At 47.0% G+C, this 21,472-nt stretch overlaps 1 protein-coding gene across 1 annotated transcript in view; it reads left to right on the top strand.

Annotated features, from left to right (window-relative positions):
* The window catches only part of CACNA1B (calcium voltage-gated channel subunit alpha1 B), a 479,093-nt gene that overhangs the window by 333,417 nt on the left and 124,204 nt on the right, over positions 1 to 21,472 (top strand). The window contains exons 19-21 of the mRNA XM_084821407.1: positions 805 to 911; positions 9,592 to 9,654; positions 19,642 to 20,469. Coding sequence (XP_084677533.1) covers positions 805 to 911; positions 9,592 to 9,654; positions 19,642 to 20,469 — 998 coding nt within the window. The remainder of the gene's footprint in view (positions 1 to 804; positions 912 to 9,591; positions 9,655 to 19,641; positions 20,470 to 21,472) is intronic.

Consider the following 21,472-nt stretch of genomic DNA (forward strand, 5'->3'; position numbering starts at 1 on the left):
CTAGTAGCCTTCCTCCTGCTGTTTAGTTTTCTTTTCCTTTGTTGTGTTGGTGGGCCATCTAGGGATGTACAAAAGTCACTTACCTTTTCGCAGCTTTGATTCGCGGTGGGGGGGGAGGCGCCCCGTCCCTCCCCCTGGAATCCTCCTTGGGTCAGCTCTGCTCCATGGTGGCTCCGCGGAGCCGCCAGCCAGGGCCGTCCGTAGCCGGAGTTCCGGCCATGGCTGGCTGCTGCGGCCGCAAATGGCGGCTGCCGTAGCGGCCGCCATTTGCATCCTGCCAGGCTGCCGTGATAGGCTACGTAAGTATTTATGTAGCCTATCACAGCAAAGAGCAGGGGCACAAACGGCGGCTCTATTATAGGCTTATTTACGTAGCCTATCATGGTAAAGGCAGCTACGCAAATGGCATAGTGGCCACCATTTGCATGGCTGCCTTTACCGTGATAGGCTACGTAAATACTTACATAGCCTATCACGGCAGCCTGGCAGGAGGCAAATGGCGGCCACAGCAGCCAGCCGAGAGACCAGCTGCCGCCGCTGCCGCCGGAACATCCGCCCCAGGTAAGCTTTGTCCTGGGGGGGATTTCGCAGGGTGGGGGGGGTGGGAGGCCATTCTGCCATGGGTTTCAGGGGGCTGAATGCCAGTGCATTCAGCCTCACTGAAATCTGTGGCGGAATTCTCCGCCATCCCTAGGGCCATCTCTGTGTTTCTTTGTTTATCCTTTCAATCAAACCCAATAAAAAACTATTTAAAAGCCAGTTGAAGTAATGCATTCTTTCTGGTCTCATTGTCTTCCAAAACAGGATGAAGAGGAGATGGAAGAGGCCACCAACCAAAAACTTGCCCTGCAGAAAGCCAAGGAGGTAGCGGATGTTAGTCCGCTGTCAGCAGCTAACATTTCCATAGCAGCGTAAGGGTTTATTTTATTATTTTGGAAACATTATCCTATTTTATGTCTTTGCATCCCCATAAGGTTCTTATGGTCCAGTAAGACTCTTACACACACATGCACGCATGGGTAAGCATCTCATAAAGGTAGCATAGGTCCTTAAGTGGACTGCAGAGAATCAAACAGGATTCCAGCTCCTGGAAAGAATGTGGTGACTCTTTTTTTAATGGGGACTCTCTCATGAAGAATCCACCATTCCTTTTGTTTCCATTTTGAAAAGGTCCCCTGTCCACATTTTTTTCACAACAGCACCACTGTGCACGTGTGCGGTATGAGATCCTGGCCTTCCTCTCTGCAACAACCTTTCAAGTCCTTGAAGAGCACTATCCTATCTCCCCTCAGTCTTCTCTTCTCAAGGCTAAATATGCCCAGTTCTTTCAATCTCTCTTCACAGGGCTTTGTTTCCAGTCCCCTGATCATCTTCATTGCCCTCCTCTGATCCCTCTCCAGTTTGTCTGCATCCTTCTTAAAGTGTGGAGCCCAGAACTGGACACAGTACTCCAGATGAGGCCTAACCAGGGGAGGCCTAATCTTGATGGCTGTGGGCTGCCTCCAGTGCCAGAGGCAGTGAGTCTGTATACACTAGTTACTGGGGAACTTGGGCGGGGGGTTTGTGCTGTTGCGCTCATGCCCTGCTTGTGGGTTCCCTGTCGACAGCTGGTTGGCCACTGTGTGAACAAAAGGCTGGACTAGATGGACCCTACGCCATTTGCACCTCTGTTTTTTTGCCGTGATAGGCTACGTAAATATTTACGTAGCCTATCACAGCAAAAAAAACCAGGAGTGCAAATGGTGGCCACCGTAACTGCCGCCATTTGCGTCCGCAGGCTGCGCACGCCTGCGAATGCACCCGGCCGGTGGCTCCGTGGAGTTGCCGTGGAGTGGAGCCGGCCGAGTTAGGATTTTGGAGGGAGGTGCGGAGCGCCTCCCACCCACCGCGAATCACCCCCTTTGAAAAGGTAAGTGACTTTCACACATCCCTACAAATTACAGTGTTTGAGTTCCGCTTGAGTTCCCTCATAAAAAAGGAAAACCCACAATAAGAGGAGCTAGGCCACAGGGCCATCTAGCAGCTGTATAATGAAACATATGATATGGAAGTCTCAGGTAAAGGGGAAAAGGAGGGGGGAAAGGGGGGAGGAAGCTTGTGTAAAGAGCATCCATCATGATCCTGCATTTAAATTGGAGGCAGAAATCCCCGTTTTAAATGTGGGATTTTAGGCTGGTGTAGAGATGCTCAAAGTCTGGGAAATAAGACTTACAGTGGAAATTTCTGTATAATCCAGCCTCCCACCAGGGTTAAGGAGTATCTTCCTGCTCTGAAGATACGTCTTTTTGTGCATTAATCTACTGGGAGAGAGTGGACAATTCAGGAGCCTAGAGAATTCCTGAGTTTTAGGCCAAATATAGTTCTGACAGAAGTAAAGTTGGCAAAGCAATCTCTGATAACCTTTCTGCCCATTTCTCCTCAGAGAATGGCATGGACTCAAACCCAGGAGTTCTTCCTGAGGAAACAAGTTTGACAGGAGATGAAGTAAAATTAGTAAGACCTTGGAACTAGAATGACAGGAACTAATCATCATTTCCAACCTTCTAGCAATACCATCTCCACCACCACACACCAAAATAACCACACAATCTTCTGGTTGAGAAACTGATTTTTGGCTGAGCAGACTACTATACCCAGTGGCAAATCTAGCATGGCACCGTTCTTGAAGAAAGCACGTGTAATTTGGTGGATAGTGCATTGCATTTTTACTGGAGAGATCTGGGTGCTTGGAGCATTCTGAGTAGTTTTGAGGGGAAAAAATCCCCCAGCCTAATTAACTTCTAAATTTCAAAGGATTACAAATATGTTCAATACCATCATATTGAAAATAATTGAATTTTGTTCTTAAGATGGACGTTTGAGAAGATATATTTGCTAGGGTGATAGCTTCCTCATGGGCAATGATCTCAGAAATGTTGCAAAGCTGGATATCTCTCTTAAAGGGATTAGAGGTTTTAGCCATATCACTAATATTTTCTTGGAAGTCTCTTATTTTATTGTCTTTTTGCCAGGGCTATGCTGTACAACATTCGTTCTTCTGGAAACTAAGGAGACAAGGGATTTCCCTGTGCAAGAAAGCTAGCCATGCATCTGTAAACTTCCCATGTAGCAGTATATTTCTCCTCATCTGTGGTGAAGTAAAGAAATAAGAGGGGGTTATGAAATCACTCAGTTTGATGATTCCTGACCTCAAAATGAGAACCACTCAGTGGCTTGTATGGGAGTAATTTCAAAAATCTGATTAGTTGGTACAGAAAACTGTCTCTGAGGACTGTGCCATGCAATTGCCAAAGTACAAAGGCAGTTTTGCTGCATTTTCCTGGAGCTAGGTTTCTGTCCCTAACACTAGCAGATTTCTGCAGGATTTCAAGGCAAGTCCCTGCAAAACTTGGACTTGCCAATTGAGTCCCAGAGGCATGTGATGGTCACTTAATGGAACCCCCAAGAATGTCAGAATTCAACCCCTTCGAGGATCAGGTGGTTCATCACTGCATAAGAAATTAATGGTGGCAGAGCTCTCATCCTGCAGCAGCAGCAGTGATGTTTCCAGGAATCAGGTCTCTGTGGCATCTGCTGATCTTTCAAAAGCAGTCTTCACAAAAGTTTCTGAAATAGAAGGTTCCAGTTATCTCTTTTCATCCCCAAGCAACTTGTAGTTTTGGGGGATCCTTTTCCTACGAGAGGTGATTTTTTTTTCCTACCCAGACAATATCCTCCTTTGGTCTTGTTCAAAGAAGGAGAGGGGGATCTTCACGTCTGTCTTGCCTGTCTCAGAGACTACCAGTCCACTTTTAATATAGCTGAGAGCTGTCTTCCTCTGAAGCAGGCATGTTAAATGCTGGATTCACGGCAAAATTATATTGTAGGTGGCAACATTCAGCATTAGGACATCACCCAGGTCTTTGAGCATGTGGGGAGTTTTTAATGCCAGGTCAACCACTAGGCATGATAGTCTTCTGACAGGAGTGATTGGTTTGGATTCCATATGCTTGTTTTCAAAGGTCTGGCATTTTGGCTTGAAATTTCAGAGTAAACTTGCCTACAGAGTTAGTGTCAGGGTTCCCCTTAGGAGCTGGACTGCCTGAGCAACTCCTTAAGGGTCTTTTGCCTCCTTAGGAGTCTCACCCCTTCTTTTACCTAGTAAAGGTATTTGCACAATAGAGCTGAATGATACAAAAGGCATTAAGAGAAAATAGAAGTTGCAAAATGCAAGTTCCTTTACCGTAGCTGTACTTAGACTTCTCCAGGCTGCTTCTTCCTGCTCTCTCTTCAGGCTCTGGTCTCCCCAACTCTGTTGTTACTTCTGTGGTCTTTCTGACTCTCTGTTGTTACACCCTCCTCCCACAAAACCAGAAGTACTGCTTCAGACCTGAAATAATGAAACATAACTGAAACTGAAATGGAAATTTAATTGGGGAAATGAAACTCCTCCTCCTAGGGTTACCCCCTCCCAACAAAATTCCAGGCCTCTAGGCCTGACCTTTTCCTCTGTGGTGAAGGAAACTGAAGGGCAGATTCAATTCAGGCCTCAATTCAGAGGCCTTTTCCTTGCCTCTGTAGGCCTCAAACCTTCACAATTTTGTGAGGATGTTTGGCTATCACTACATAGTTGTCTGTTCCCAACCAGGCTTGGCATAGGGTTATCCAGAAGATAACTGCAGTGTGTCCTCCTTAGGCTTGATATCTACAATTTTTGCAAGCATCCTGCTTCAGGCGCCAGGATGGCCTGGCATATGGAAGAAAGCATCAACTAGCTGGCCTTGAAGGCTGCCGGGTTAATGTTCTGGGCCTACCAGGATAATAGCAAGGGTCTAATAGCTCCCATCCATTTGGGCAGCAGGACCGCAAGGCCAATATTCATTACAGAGACATGAAATATTTCATTCTCCCAACAGGAAGTCTGAAAGATCATAATCAAAGCGGTGGTGCATTTTACCACCCATCCAGGCGTTCTGCATTGCAGTAATGAAATTACTTCACTAGATGGGCATATTATATGTGTCTTCAGTGAGCCAGAGTAGATTCTCTATTCTCATGTATTAAAATAGGTCATGCTGAGCTTCAGCCAGCACACACGCACACATGCACGCACACACACACAATTTGGGACCCACATATTTCCCTTGTGTATGCACACATACACCCTACTTGCAAAGCCACCTCGTTCAGTGATTCCTACTTGGGGTCCACAATATGATTATCCATTCAGTGGAGACTGGTGTTATGGATAACATGTGTATTCAGAGTAGAACTGTGCACCAATGGCCTCTTGAAATTCTCCACCTTACCTGTGGGCAGAGAAATTTGGGAGACAATTTCACTGAATTTCTCCAGGGGGAGGAGAAGTTCTCAACCGTTTCTCCCAGCTAGGGCTCCCCATTGGCAAGGCTCGTAGCATAGCTTCTTTCTTCTTTCCTAAGGGTTTTGGGGGTCTTTGTGCTGCAACAGTACCAACTGTCTTGGCAGGCCGGCCCCCAGTTTGCATCCGCCACAATGCAGGTGGGGGCAGTGCTGTGTCCGGCTCCGGGGACGAGGTGGAGTTCGTGCCCTGCCAAAATCTGCCCTTCAATTTCCTTCACCACTGAAAGTTTTCTCCCCCCATGAATGAGGCTTGCCTCATTCTCAGGGCATTTTATAATTTCTTTTTGTGGTATTTCTGAGCTTGCTTAATCACAACCAGCCTCCCAGGCTGCCTGAATGTCCTGATCTGCAAAAGCCCTATGGAGGAATTACCTCATGGTGCCTTAAACTGGGGAAGCTGAGGATGCTACAAGCGGCCAGAGAGATGATTGTACAATGAAAAACAGGACACCTGTGCTCACTCCTCGGCCACCTCATAAGTAAGGTAAGCACAAGAACCCCAAACACAACCAAACAGAATTTATCTGAAATCTCTTCACCGTTAAATTTCTTTTCAAAATCCATTTCTCTTCTATCATACTGAATGAGAATGACCGAAAAAATGTAGGAGAAATTTTCAGTACAGCACTGATTCAAAGAACTGAAATCGTTCAGTCACTACTGAGTTAATAAACAGAAGCTCAGCACAGATACCTCAAAGTGCTAGATGTCAGCCTTAAATGCCATCATGGAATTCAACAGGGAAAAAGTTATCTTCATTCATCCTCCACATATGCTGCATTTAATTCCAGGAGTAGTTTGTTCTAAAGATCTGAGGAGAAGGTCTTCCCTTGCCTAAGTCCCTCTTTCAAAAGAGAAAGAATGGCACTATGTGGATGTTATAAGAGCCCTCAGTTTCCACAGGGTTCTAGAAAGTCTAAATCTTGTTCTTATCTTCTGGACAATCTTTGAGCTCTAGGGCTTCAGTGGCTATTTGGATAGGAGACTTTAGTCTGATGTATCTGTCCCAGGACCATTTCCCACCAAAGCACTGCAGTTCATTCCTTGAAAGGTTCTGCATTCTCCTCAGGATATAGAAACTTGCCTTCAGTTGAATTAGAGTACAGGGCAGAAATCTGCAGACCTGCCTATGGAGCGGGTACATAGAGTAGGTACATAGATAGGTACATCAATACATTTGCCTTCTCTGATGGAGCCTTTAGTCAATGCATCTTACATAAGGTTGTGTCTAGGATATGAGAGAATATAATCTTAGCCTGGGATTATACTGCTTTTCTACATGCTAGTGCCCCACCCCAGAACCACTGGCGAAAGGAGAATTTGAATTTACCATGCATTTCCATTCTTAGGGGTTCCGGAGTGGGGCAGTCTCCCCTGCCCCATTAGTGAGAGAGAGAGAGAGAGAGAGAGAGATAAAATCTGAACGTGACTATCAGAGACAGAAGCATGAGCCAGTAGCCCCTAGGTTGTTCTTTTTGGATGCCTGAATCGTCAGCATCCAGTGTAGAGATTCTGAGTCCAGTGGGATCTCCTAACATTTTCCTGTTCTTTAGTGTGCACCAGCTGGTGGACTTACACTGCTGAATGGTTTTCTCATGTTTTTCATAGATACTTTTCACCTGTTAGGGCTAAGGGGTTTTCTTCCAGGCTCTGGGCTTGGTCTGGGAGCTGGCACCCCCTGCTTGGTGTCATTTTCTGCTGGAGCCCTGTCTACCAATCAGGAGGAGGCACTTCCCAAACATATAGACTGCCCCACCCCAGAACCCCTGGGAATGGAAATTTACGGTAAGTTCAAACCTTCCTTTCACCGTGCCCACAACTGGACCATTTAGTACTATGGTAGATAAAATCATAAGAGTTGGAAGGGACCACAACATTCACTTAGTCTAACCCCCTTCCAATGCAGAATATTTGCTGCTCAGAACAGGTGGGCAACTTGTGGCGCCCCAGAAGTTTTGCTCTGTAACTTCCTTCAGCCCTAGCCAGCATAGCTAATGGTGAAGGATGATGGGAGTTGTAGGCCAAAACATCTGGAGGGCCACAAGTCATCCACCACTGTGTTACAGCATCCCTGACTGGTGCCCATCCAGCGAACGCTTAATTAGCTAAGTATAACATTTGTTCTCTATTCAGAGAAACTGGAGGGTGATCTGTCTTGAGGATTCTCAAGAAAAGGCTGGACAGCTAACTGTCAGAAGCACTTAAAAAAAATAGATCGGGTGGGCAGACTTAAGGCTTGTGAGATAAAGGGCTTCTCTACACCAGGGTTTTATCCCATACCTTTACCGGGGCTTCTGCTTCCAAATTCTTTGCAGGATTAAGATCGGCTCCTTTACACGTGCTTTCTTCGGGGATTTCCTTTCTCTGCAAGTTCTGTATGTTTTTTTATACAGCCACTAGATGGCAATATAGCAGAATTACAAAAGTACATGCAGCCTGCAGTGCTTCATCACACTTCTAGAAAAAAAATCCCAGACTTCCCCTGAACTTAAAAAGAGGTGGAATAAAGGTTATAAAGAATGGGAGAGGCCCTGGAGGTTGATGACATCATGTAAAGGACCCACAAACCTCCATGAGTGACCAATCACAAGCTCACTGTAAACGCCTCATGTAGATAATTTTTTTTTTTACTAGTACCTCAAGACTGGAGCCTGGTGCAAAAGTCATACCCTTAGAAGTTAAGAATTCTGAGCCCAGGAATTTGTTTTGAATATCAGAACTGAACAGGGCTCAGAGTACTCTAACATAAAAAACCATCCCTAGCTTCCCCAAGCGTGCTTCATTTCAGCAGTATAATTTAGGGTGGTGGAGATATTTTGTTGCTGCTCTTTTTAAACCATGGGGAAATCCTTGCTCATCTACTGCAAATCACCCAGAGATGTTACATATACCCATCCACCACTACCCCTTGGTTAGGAAAGGAGGCTGGGCAAATTCACTTTTGGAGCTCAGAGTCCTATGACTCTGTAATATCCTAGCAGCAGTCAGGACCACTGCTTTTTAAGCTCAAACGACATCCTACTTTTACTAGAGCGTGTACTGTTGCTCCACCTACGAAGATCTATGATGCTGTTTGCTTTTAGGGAAAGGGCCTAAACAGGGTTGGACCTGTCATGAGGCAGAGTGAGGCAGCTGCCTGAGACAGCAGGTTTTGGGTGTTGTGGAAAGGCAGCAAATAGTTAATTATGGAGGGAGCAATCCTATGGCCATTAGACAGTGGCTAGATGGCCATAGGATGTGCTGTTTTCCAGGAACCGACCTTGGAGCCCATGCTCTGAGGCCGGTTCCTGGAAAACCAACCTCTCCCAAGAACTGTCCTGTCTTCCATGCTTGCGACAGGAGCACAGAGGGGCCAGAAAGGGGCATGTCTGGGGGCATTCTGGGATGGGGAGATTTAGTTGCCTGTATGACACATCCAATGTGCCGTACAGCAGCCTTCTTCCCCACATCATGCTCCTGTGGCTAGACAGCTGCAATTGGGAACGATCCCCTCCGTCCTTCTCCTGCCCTGCTTTGGACAGGTGGTTGCCTCTGAGTTCAGAGGTGGCCACCTATCTAGATAGGATTGTGCCCTAATTTATTTATATTGGTTGGATCCAGACTAAGTCATACCTAGAGTAGACCAACTGAAATCAAGAGGACTCAACTAACTTAAGTCTCCTTGATTTTGATGGGTCTATTCTAAGTTATGAATAGGTCTGGATCCAACCTTGTTTCTTTTCTTTTTTTAACCGCCAGGTAGTGGGAGGGGTACTTGTGTGATTTTCTGTCTCAGGTTCTATGCACCTTGATGTGAGGCTGGGGAGGGGGGGCATTTGCTGTGCTACCTCAGGCAACAAAATGTCTTGGGGAAGCACTGGGTGGGCCCAAACACCCACAAATGTTGTCTATTGAAGCATTGCATTTTAAGATCTCTTGGCTGGCTTTTAGGTCCACTGTTGTACAGTTTCCATTTTATTTATTTATTTATTTATTTATTTACTTACTTACTTACTTACTTACTTATTTATTTGATATTTTTCTTCCCCCCTTTCAAGTAGCAGTTTGTGACTCCCACCTTTTCCCGAAGCTCCTTTTGCAACGCACATCCCAGCCTGCACCGAATGGGACCTGGAACCCTGTCTGAGTCTCTCCTCCAGAAATCTCTTTAACGTTCCTAAGTTCTCGTGAGGATACCCTCCCCCCTTTTCCCTCTCACATTTTTTGTTCTTCTGTTTCTTGCATGTGCAGTTTTGTAAAGCAAACCCGAAGTACTGTGTCACGCAGCTCGTCGGTCTCCAGCGTAAATTCACCGTGAGTTGCCCCTCTGTGTATGATCAGTGGATTGATGATATATACCTATACAAGTTTCTCTTTCACCCCTGCATCCCCACTCTCATCCCCCTCCCTGCATTCCCTGCTTACTTAAATCATTCACTTTCTTGTGGAAAACAGAAAGCAGCTAGCATTGCCCTGTAAGTGCTTGTGGTCTGTGGTCTGTCTTTCCATTTCTTTTCCTTCCCCTCTTCCTCCATACATTTGCATGCACTCTGTGCTCTCTCCTTTAGTTTTCCTCATCTGTGTTGGTGCTCTTGTTCTGTGGTCTGTCTTATTCCAAGTGATGTGTTTGGTGGTTTCTTGCAGTGGCAGCTGCTGACTCCAGTTCCAGAGAGGCTGTGGATCCATTCAGGGTTTACCACTGGCCAAAACTCTAATGGTGCTATCCAAGGTGCTGAAAGGTGCTATTCAGACCCATGGGGGGGGGGAGGAAAGAGTTCAGCACCTTGGATAGACTCTGACTATATAAAGATCTGTAAGTCTGCTAGCCTATTTGGTATGCCAAAATTAAGCTAGACCAGGAAAGGACCACTGACCTGAGGGAATTAACCCCTTTCCCCCTTAAGGTGTGCTTTTACTCTGCTCAGATTACAACTGATGCCCATTGAATATCTGGCTGGCAGATTCTCTAAAAAGCCAGCAAAAGATGGTTTCTGCATATGTGGATCAGGCCAGATTGAAGATGTAGTGCACTATATTTATATTGCTTCCTATATAGTTCACCTAGGATTAAGTTTATCCTCCCTTTTCAGACCTCTTTGGAAGGTCTACCAGATGATGATAATGATGATTATCCTGCCTTTCCCCCCAACACTGGGACTCGAGGCGGCTTTACAACATTAAAAACTTGTACAGTTAAAACATATAAATAGAAATATAAAAAGTTAAAAATATAATTAAATCATCAATAATATTAAAATTGTACAAAATATCAGAATTTTAAAAACAACAATATAAACAATAGCACTCCATCCTATTCCCACAGGTCCAGATTATCTATCCCCAAAGGCCTGCCAGAACAAAAAAGTTTTTGCCCTCCTGCAGAAACATACCAAGGAGATAGGGATGGGGGAGAATTCCTCCACGGACCCCAATGAGGCCGGATTCTTGGAATCCCATTGGGGCCCATGGCGGAACGGAGCACTCACCTCTGCCTCCCCCTGGAATCCGTTCAGGTCGGATCCCTCTGTGCATTGATCCTGTGGAGCCAGCCACCTGCTTCGCATCGCTGGCAATACGGCCGGCAGCCATTGCCGTGCCGTATCGCTGTGCTAAGTCTCTGGATGCAAATGGCGTAGTGGGCGCCATTTGCAGCCGTAAAGTTGGTAGATTAGCCCAAATGCAGCCATTTACAGCTGCATTTGGGCTAATCTATCAGCTTTACGGCTGCAAATGGCGCCCACTATACCATTTGCCTCCGGAGAGTTAGCACAGCGATACAGCATGGCAATGGCCGCCGGCCGTATCGCCATTCGCCAGCGATGCGGAGTGGGCAGCCGGCTCCATAGGATCAATGCGGAGTGGAGCCGGCCTGGACAGATTCCAGGGGAGGGAGGGATTGCCTCCCCCCACCTGCGGACTCCGCAGCTGGAATGGGGTAAGTGATCCACCCATCCCTACAAGGAGGGAGCCACTCTCGCCTCCCTGGGAAGGGAGTCCCAGAGCCTTAGGGCAGCCACCGAGAAGGTCCTCTCCCACATTCCCACCAGCCGTGCCTGTGATGGTGGCGGGACTGTGAGAAGGGCCTCCCCTGAAGACCTCAAAGCACGAGCAGGCTCATAAGGGAGAATACGGTGTTTCAGATAACCTGGTCCCAAGCCATATAGGGCTTTATAGGTCATGGTCAGCACTTTGAATTGTGCCCGGAAACAGATGGGGAGCCAGTGAAGCGGTTTTAGCAGGGGAGTGGTATGCTCCCTGTAGCCAGCCCCAGTCAACAGTCTGGCAGCAGCTCTAAAACCCTGAATGGAATCATTCCCCTATGGAATTGGAGTCAGCTGCCACCACTGGTTTCTTGTCCCACTCCCATCTAATGGATGTCTTGCCTGGTTTCACCCACCCACCCAGATATGGTGTCGGAGATGAGATAAAGGCAGCCATCCAGTGGGAGATGGGTAGTGTTGGTTCCAGGATTGGGCCAAATGCTCTAGCTGCTCCCATAGCCATTGCGCACTTGCCTGCCTCTCCCCCCGGGCTCATTGTGCACCTCACCAGAGGGAGAGGACAAGGTGTGTGTAGCTAGGGATGGTGCAGGTGTCCAATTTAGTCTGGAAATCTGGCGGAACCACCCCTGCCCACACCCCCAAGCTCCGTTCACCAAGCCCCTGCCCCTGCTTGCCCCTTGCCCATGCTCAGCGAATGGCCTTCACTCACCCCGGTGGCCTCATCGAGCTTCACAGTTGCCATCTTTTGAGAAATAAAATGGCAACCGCAAAAATGTGCATATTTGCACACATGCAAAAATGCACATTTTGCGAATGTACATATTCATGTACGTGTAAAAATGCGCATTTAAAAAAAAAACATTTTTGTGCACAAACAAATATGTGCCTTCACAAAAATGCGCCTTTCACACTTGAGAATATGCGCAGTTGTAAAATGCGCATTTTTGCGCATACAAAGACATGCACATTTTTGCGATCGCCATTTTATTTTCCAAAATAAAACTCGACGAGGCCACTGGGGTGAGTGCAGGCTGCTCGCCAAGCATGGGAGGTGATCGAGTGCAGTCTGGGGACTGGCGAGCAGGGGCAGGGGCTGGGCAGACGTCCGGAGAACCGGGATGGGGATGAGTTCCCACATCCCTATGTGTAGCTGACTGCTCCTTGCCTTTGCTCGTCTTGCTGCTCATTCATGTGGCAGACGAACAAGCAGCCAAAGCACCATGACAGGGAAGGAAGCTTCAGGAATTGGCCATAGGACCCCTAGGGGGTATAGGCCTCAGGAGGTGCCCAGTGTTGCTGACCCATGACACCAACCCTGGAACCAGGAATGGGGTGGAGGAGCAGAGCCAGGAGGTCAAGATGTCAGAAGTTCAAACTCAGAGCCAGGAAGCCATCGCTCTCCAGGCAACCCTGACCTAGAAGCCTTTATAGTCCCTTGTGTTGAGAGGAGCCAATAGAATGGAATCTCTCCAGGACTTTTATGGTCCAGAAAGACAATATGATTGTTCACCATACAGGGCATCGAGGTTCCTTGTTCTAGCTTTGGCAGCTCCTGACAGATAGCTCTATTATGCATGGCACATAGTTAGGCCTCGGGGAATATACTATAGACACTGGGAAGGGGAACAGCATAGGGGATGGATGTTCTCCTTTGCAATCACCATGGAAAGGACCAGGAGCTGTGCAACAGCATAGTAATGCTCTCGGGCAGCTCTGTTCTTTTCATTGGGGCTTGGGCGGCAGAACCTCTTGGTGATGGGTGCCTCAGGCAAGTTGGTGGGAGTGGAGGGCCGCTTGAATGTTCTTTGGCATCGGCAAAACTTTGGGCAGTCCATTCCCCCCCCCCCCAATGTGGAACTTCAGAAATGATGAACAGTGGGGGAAATTCAGCCAGAAAGGCTCAGCAGCATTTTCAGTCTTCAAGTTCTGGGGGTCCAAGCTCAGCTGTGGGAAACAGTCTGAGAAGAGCTAGGATCAGTAAGAAAAGTCAGGACCAAGTAATAATAACCAAGGATACAGGAACACGCCGGAGCTCAGGAAGACCTTGTAGCTCAAGCAAGGCTCAACTGGAACAGGAAGCCTTCTTGTAGCCCTTCCTGCTCAGAATCCAGTGACCAGCCTGGATGAGAGGAGTCACTCCAGATGTAGCATGTAACATTATTCAACGGCATTGTGGGGGGAAATGGTATCCAGCTCCCCCCAAAAATTCAGCGAATGGCCTTCCGTTTTCAGAGAGGAGGCGACAAAACACACTAGGGATGTACGACAGTCACTTACCTTTTTGAAGGGTGACATTCGCGGTGGGGGGGAGGCGCTCCGTCCCTCCCCCCAAAATTCTGGCCAGGGGGGAGGCGCTCCATCCCTCCCCCCCCGAATCCTGGCCGGCCGGCTCCGCAAATGGCGGCGGCCACAGCCGCCGCCATTTGCGTTTCTGCAGTCAGCCGTGATAGGCTACATAAATCTTTACGTAGCTTATCACGGCTGATTTAAAAGAAAAAGAAAAAACCGCGCGTACGCAAATGGCGGCGCCCATGGGCGCCGCCATTTATGTTCCTTATTTTGGCACGTCTTAGTCTACGTAAACATTTACATAGACTAAGGCGGCGAAAATAAGGGGAACGCAAATAGCATAGACGCTACGCTATTTGCGTTCCCCTTATTTTCGCCATCTTAGTCTACGTAAATGTTTACGTAGACTAAGACGGCGAAAATAAGAGGAATGCAAATGGCGGCGCCCATGGGCGCCACCATTTGCGTACGCGCAGTTTTTTCTCTTTCTTTTAAATCAGCCGTGATAGGCTACGTAAACATTTACGTAGCCTATCACGGTGTTTTTTAAAAATCTAGCCGTGATAGGCTACGTAAATCTTTACGTAGCCTATCATTCTTTTTTTTTTTTTTACTGGAAATGGTGGCGGCGGCAGCCGGTCGGAAGACTGGCCGCCACCGAACCACCACCGGAGCCGCCACCGCCAGGAAGATTCACTGAAGGTAAGTCCTGTCCCGGGGGGTGGCGGGGGGGGGTGTGTGGCACACCGTTCCACCACCGATTTCAGGGGGCCGAATGCGCTGGCATTTGGCCTCCCCGAGATTCATGGTGAAATTCTCTGACATCCCTAAAACACACACAAGAATAAAATCTGTTCTGAGAAATTTCAGCTCTGCAATATACTACGGGGTGTGGGAGAAGATGTATATGAACGTAGACCCTGAACGTTTGGCCAACCACACATGCTCCTGTTCAAACATTAGTTGGAGTTGTAAATTAAAACTGGGAGGAGTGCAGGCAGAAAGGTCTTTCCCATCACCTGCTATGATGCTTGGAACTGAACCTGGCCTACCATATGGCCAGGTTCATATGGCCTACCACTAAGCTATACCCCCACCCCCCCTTGAAGGATGGAAGTCCTTGTTGAAACCCGTCAGCTGGAGAGAGGGCAGAACTGAATTTATTTAAATGTAATTGATTTGATTTGTATCCTGCCTTCTGCCAAGAGGATGGCACTCAAAGTGGCTGAATGCATTTCCTGCAACTCTTGGAGTCATAGAGTTGGAAGGGCTGTTTGAGGTCATCTCATCCAATGCAGGCAGCTCGATGAAGGATCTGCAATGCAGGATGCAACTGCAATTTCCCTGACAGATGGACAGCCAACATCTGCTTAAATATGTCTAGCAAAGGACAGCCTACCACCTCCTGAGGGAGTCTGTTCCACTTTCAAACAGCTTGTCCCATTAGGAAGTTTCTCCTTTTCTCCTTTAGCCAAAATCAGACTCTGTGCAATATCCACCTATTAGTTCTAATCCTGCCTGCTGAGCAACGGGGAACAAGTCTGCTCTTTCTTCTGCATGACAGCCCTTCAGATATTTAAAGACCACTAGCAGTGATTTCCTGTCCTCACTTCATTAATTATGTTAGGCAATACAGTGCCGTCCAGATGTTTTGGGTTACAACTCCCATAACCCCTGTCCATTGACCAAGGTGGCTAGGGCAGATGGGAGTTGTAGTCCAAAACATCTGGAGCGAACCAGATTGCCTACCCCTCCTGTTGTGTAATAGCTAATGATGGTATGTGATAGATAGTACGGATGGGGGAGAAATTCCAGTGGTTCCCATTTTCATGCAAACGTATTATGTGAACTGAACGCAGTTACCCTTCAAAATTCACACTTTTCCAAATTTTTCAAGGGAATTCTCCAATCCAAAGATTAATTAAAAAAGCATATATTAGGGGGATATTCGAAAAATTGCAAAAATATTAGGCAAAATTGCATACAAAAAATGCATGTATTGGGAGAAATATGCACAAAAGTGTGTGTCTGAATTTTCATGCAAGCATGTGGGTTTTTTCAATGAAAAATGTGCAAATGTTTAAAAAAATAATCTCAGAGTTCAAGATGAAATTAAGATTGGAAAATATCTCCAAGTTTAAAAACTAGAAGAATTAAATTTGGTTTAAAACAAACCAAGTTTAAGATTGGAAAAATGAGAAATGGAGAGAAACTGATATTGACAAGTCCACCCATCCATCCTTACTAGGTAGATGTTTAGAATTTTAATAATAATAGTAGTAGTAGTAGTAGTAGTAATAATAATAATAATAATAATTCATTGTACCTAGATATCACCTTCCTTAAGTGATGGAAATTCTCCCCAGCAGCACCCCCAAAAGCAGAATGCGAATCCACTGGTCATGACAGGCACTCCCCCAAAATTGCCAGTGTGCCTGGGGTATTTATAGGTCATGCAAAACCCAAGAGGCCTGTGGTCTTGCAGTTCTTACAGAGAATGCAAAGAATCTGCAAGGGGCTTGTTAATATCTGAAATATTACACTGTACTAAATTCCCAAGTGTACTTTTAGGAGCCACAGGGTTTTGTTTATAGTTTCCCTAAATCCAAACACAATGGAAACCCCTTTGACCCTCTGAATTAATTGCCTTTTAAAGAGCTATTCTGTATTCTTTAATACATGTGGAAAAACCATCTAAGCCATACTGGTGAGTCAATGCTTTCCACGCAGTACGTTCCCAGAGGAATATGCTGTATTAGCCTGTTGCTGCAAAAATTCCCTCCCTCCACCACCCAAAAATCTGGTGGCACCTCTAAAGTGCATAGATTTACCATGGCAAAGCTTTTATCAACTGACAAAGTCAGGTCTAGTTCACGAAAGCTTATGCCCTAATATAGTGAAAGACCAGTTCATACCTCCTGTATAAACCCGCCTGAGAATTGAGACCTGGCTCTTCTGCCCTTCTCTGAAGGCACCTGCCTTTTGGAAATGTGGTGAGTGGTAAATGGAGAGACAGCTTTATCAGGGGTGACACACTGTTTGTGGAATGCCCTCCTCAGAGAGACTGACCTGGCATCATCTTTGTTGGCACCCGAGGCCGATTAATTAATTCAAAATGTTTTATCTTTCTGCTTTATAGCAGGCCTCTAAGGTGGCGTACGATGAAAGACAATTGTATGGAACCCTATATGGTTCCAGCCCAGCCTATCTTAAGGAGCGCCTCCAGCAACACCAGACAGGCCGCTTAACAAGATCAGCCTCGGATGGCCTTCTCTCTGTCCCATCAGCCAGGACAGCTAGACTGGTGGGGACGAGGGAGAGGGCCTTTTCTGTGGTGGCCCCCACTCTGTGGAACTCCCTCCCTAGGGAACTCCGTCATGCCCCCTCTTTAATGAGCTTCCGTCGTGCATTAAAAACGTGGTTGTTCAGGCAGGCATTTGGGGTGGGTTAGGGTATTAAAAAAAAAAAATTATGGTAGAATTTTATTGTTTTATGGTGTGTTGTACATCGCCCAGAGTGGCTGGGTGACCAGACAGATGGGCGATTAATAAATGTAATAATAAATAAATAAATAAATTGACAAACAACAAATACATTGGGACCGTTCACCCACCACGCAAACCCACACTCAGTGGTTGTGGGTGGTTTTGAACCGTGGGCTGTTTGTTGAACCATGGGTTAAAGTGTTGTCTGAACGCAGCACGTTTTCCTCAGGGTGGGTTATCGGGCTGTCTGAATGCAGCCAGGGTGGCTTGTTAACCATGCAGTGTGGCTTCTTAACCACCCCAAACACCCAACAAGAAACCATGGGTTTTCAAGGTGGCTTGTTTGAGAAAAATAAGCCACGTTGAATGGTTCACAAGGCACCCAGGCTGAGTTCAGGCAACACACTAGCCCACGGTTCAACAAACAGCCCATGGTTCAAAACAGCCCACACTCAACCACCGAGTGTGGGTTAGCGTGTTGTGTGAACAGCCCCATTGGGTTGTATCCAATGGTGGCTACCCCCAAGCTGGTGGAATGGGTTCTGCCTCCCCTCTGCAGTCCCCCAATGCGCCCTCCAGATCTGCTCTGGGGAGGAAAGGGTAATCCCATTGCACAAGCAGAAGTCTGCTTTTGTGAAGTTGGATGTTAATCCTTAGGCACAGGTAGTCCTTTTTAGTGTGTGCGTGTGTGTGTGTTTAATAAATGATTGAACTGTGACTGGTTATTTAGACCGGAAGGTTTTAATCTACTGTTTCATTTGGTGTTGGTTTTTATGCTGCCCCCTGTGGCCTTCAGTGTTTTGTTCACTTATTCTGCTGCTTTTATGGACCTTTTATTATTTTTGTTCTGGTTAACTTCTTGGTTTTTGTTTTTACTGTAACCCACTTTGGGAATTTGATCTAAACTGAACAGTGGGTTATCATAGGCCTAGCCTGAAATATCCCCGATTTCACAGCCTACAAAAGTTTAAAGGGTTCATTTCAGTGATTGGGTGCTGGGGGGTAGTCGTGGGGAGACATGGAATTCAACACAAAAGCATATTAGCGGTGGCTTGCCCCAGTGGTCAATATCCGGTGGCCAATGTTTTTTTCCCCCTCTCCCACAATTCCCTTGCAGAGTGATGCTGTGTCATGACATGACCTCATTTCAATGCGGGTTCTGGGGAAACACTTTGTGGCATGGCAGCCACCTGGAAACAAAAATGGCAGGGCAAAAGTTTTCATTTGATAACCTTTAGCCCAGAGCTAGACTTACAGATGCCTCCAGAGAAACAATCTGTGGCTCTTTAAGGTGCTACAACACCTTGGCTGGGGCATCGATGTTGAACCAGCATCAGCCAGGGAGCAACTAAGGCTTTGTATCCCTTCCAGGTGCATCAGTGGCAGTCTTGACCCTGGAAGAACTTTAGTCAAGGACTTGAGCTCAGGAGCAGGGGAACTTGAGATTGAGGGCAAGATGGTTGGTGCCTGATTGCGGTGGCTGAGGTTTTATTGGTTCAGAATGGATTTATTTCCATCAACATTACTTAATCCCGCCTTGTAGTTTCAAAAGTCAATGACACAAAAGAGAACAGATGAGTTGTTAAGGACATTGGACTACAGTTACCAAGATGCTTAGCAGGGGAGATGGGGAAAGCAGCTGTCAAAGGGGCCAGGTAAGGGCTTTTGCAGCTGTTGCCTTAAACTGTGGCGTATGGACTATGTTCTGGAAGTGTTTTTGGTCCCTCTAAGCAATCCATCCCACAAAGTCCTGGGAAGGGACAAATAAACGTGATAGTTTTCCTGCTGGCTTCTCCTGCTTCAGTCTAGTCTACCAGCCATCCCATCATCATGCCCACAATCATTTTGCTGAAAGTGTCATCATGTCATTGTTCTAGCCAAATAAGATGGTAATAACTGTCAGGGTGGACACTGAGCCCATAGAATCCCAGAGTAGTTCTGATTCTGAGGAAGAGCAGTCGCTCCTGGGAGAGGAGCACGCTCCTCTTTCCCAAGGCCCACAGCTGACAGAGATTCCTCCCACCAGCATTCCTAGATTAGATAGCAGTCCAGGGAGTGACTGAGCGCGGGAAGTAGACTTGGTGGATGCGCGACGCCTACGCAGAGAGCGGCACCAAATGGAGGGCGCAGAAAGGAGGCGTAGTGCCCGGTTGGCGTGCAAACAACGGCTGTGCCCAGAGGATCCAAGGGAAAAGGGGAGAGACTCTCCCTAGTCCTTAAGTTCAGGGGTCTGCCAGTAATTCCCTTTCAAACAGGGACCAACTGTTCCAACTTAGGGCATAGGTACTCTGCTGCTCAGATCTAGTTGCTACCTGTAGAGTTGTTAAGTTGTAAAAGAAGAATAAGCCTTTGAAAGGAATCCCTTTGTCTGTGTCTGGACTTGGCTACTGGATTAGACTGAGAGAGGCCTCCAAGGAGCCCTTGATAATAACCTCTCTTTGCTGCTGCTTCCCTTCCTTCCTCTTCCATCTTCTCCTTCTCCTTCCCATATTCCTCTCTCTCCCACCCCATCCTCTCTTCTACAGCAAACAGCAGAATGCCTCCAAGTCTAAATCAGTGTGGGAGCAGAGGACCAGCCAGATCCGGATCCACAACTTCCGGACCAGCTGTGAAGCACTATACAATGAACTGGATCCGGAGGACAGGGTGCGCTATGCTACCAACCTCCACATCCGTCCGGATATGAAAACTCATTTGGATCGGCCCCTGGTTGTCGAACCCAGGAGTGATGGTCACAACAACAACATCAATAAGCTAAGTCCCATTGATGTGCAGGAAACAGCAGAGCAAGTGAAGGCCCTTCCAGCTGAGAGCAGCGACGGACTGCGGAAGCACCACCGGCATAGGGATAAAGACAAGGCGGCAGAGCAGGAAAGGAGCAATGTGCCCAAGGAAGAGAATGGGGAATCTGGCACAAACCATAAAGAGGAACGCCATCGTCCACACAGGAGCCGCAGCAAGGAGGGTGAGGGTGGTTGGAAGGAAGGCAAAGGTGAGCGCAACCGCAGCCAAGAAGGAGGTAGACGCCATCACCGCCGTGGGTCAGTGGAGGAGGGAGGCGAGAGGGAACACAGGCGTCACCGCGGTCACCGGCACTCAGCCGAGCGTCAAGCCAAAGAAGGCAACGGAACAATTAATGGAACCAAGACGGAGCGCCACTCACGTCACCGAGGAGGGTCCCGGCCTGGCAACCGGGAAGGGGATCCAGGCTCCAAAGGAGAGGGTGGAGAAGAACCCCACAGACGGCACAAGATGCGGCACAAGGCCCTTTCAACCTATGAGTCGGTGGACAAGGAGAATGGAGAGAAAGAGGGCGAGCTGGGGGAGAAGGAGCTGAGGAATCACCAGCCAAGGTTAGTCAGCAAGGTGGCGAGCTCTGCCCTGATGATGCTGTCGGGGTGAGGATGTCTGTTCAACAGCCAGATCCACACTTGGGAGCAAGCAATGTGCTGTATGCTGGAGTTCAGTTAGGGATGTCCATTGCCAGGAAATCTGGCCCATTTTGGGCTTGCGGCATGCCTAACGTGGCTTGCTTTTGCATGGTTTCCCCAAGTTCCAGGGACTTTTAATGCATTTTTGGGGGGTCTTGGCCATAATTTGCACAAATAGAGATTTGTGCAAATTTCAGCCTCAAATTGCATAAATTTGCATAATGTGCACAATTTTGGGCTATAAATTGCACGATTTTGCAGGATTTGTGTAAATTAGGGCTAAATTGCGCAAATCATGCCAATCTGCACAAATGGTGGAAGAAATTTGCACAAATGTTTCTTTAAACACACACAAAATTCACAGAAGTTCCGCCAGCTGGCCCAACAGTGCCGAGTTGGGCCAGCTGGCAGAAGACGGAATGGAGTCCATGGGGCCAAGCCAATGAAAGCTCATTGAGCTCCACCCCACAACTGGATTCCTCTGACATCCCTAATTTCAGTATATCCCTTGGCAAGCCAGATAGCAAATGGGGTGAAACAGGCAGGGGTACAAAATGTGGCAAGCTGGAAGAGGTAACATATTGTCCCTTTCTGCTTACAGCAACATCTGCTTACCTATTCTAAGTGCCTCTCTGCTCAAAGGGAATGTAATGTAAGGACAAATGGAATATTAGAGAAGTCTGTTTGTGACATTTCTTTTTCTTTTTCTCCTTTGTCTTATTTACTGACTGAATATATTAATATAATAAAAACAAAACCATTGTTTTTCCAAGGCAGCTTACAATATACAGTGATAAAATTAAATAACAACAAGTTATAAAAACACCGCAAATGTAAACAATTTTAAAATAAACCAATTATAATAAAATAATATTCAAATGTGAAGCAGCAGCAAGTAGAATAATACATTTTCCATTAAAAGCCA

Source organism: Heloderma suspectum, chromosome 14, assembly GCF_057233095.1.
Source record: "Heloderma suspectum isolate Gila_16-S chromosome 14, 16-S_ref, whole genome shotgun sequence".
In the NCBI taxonomy this organism is placed as follows: domain Eukaryota; kingdom Metazoa; phylum Chordata; class Lepidosauria; order Squamata; family Helodermatidae; genus Heloderma; species Heloderma suspectum.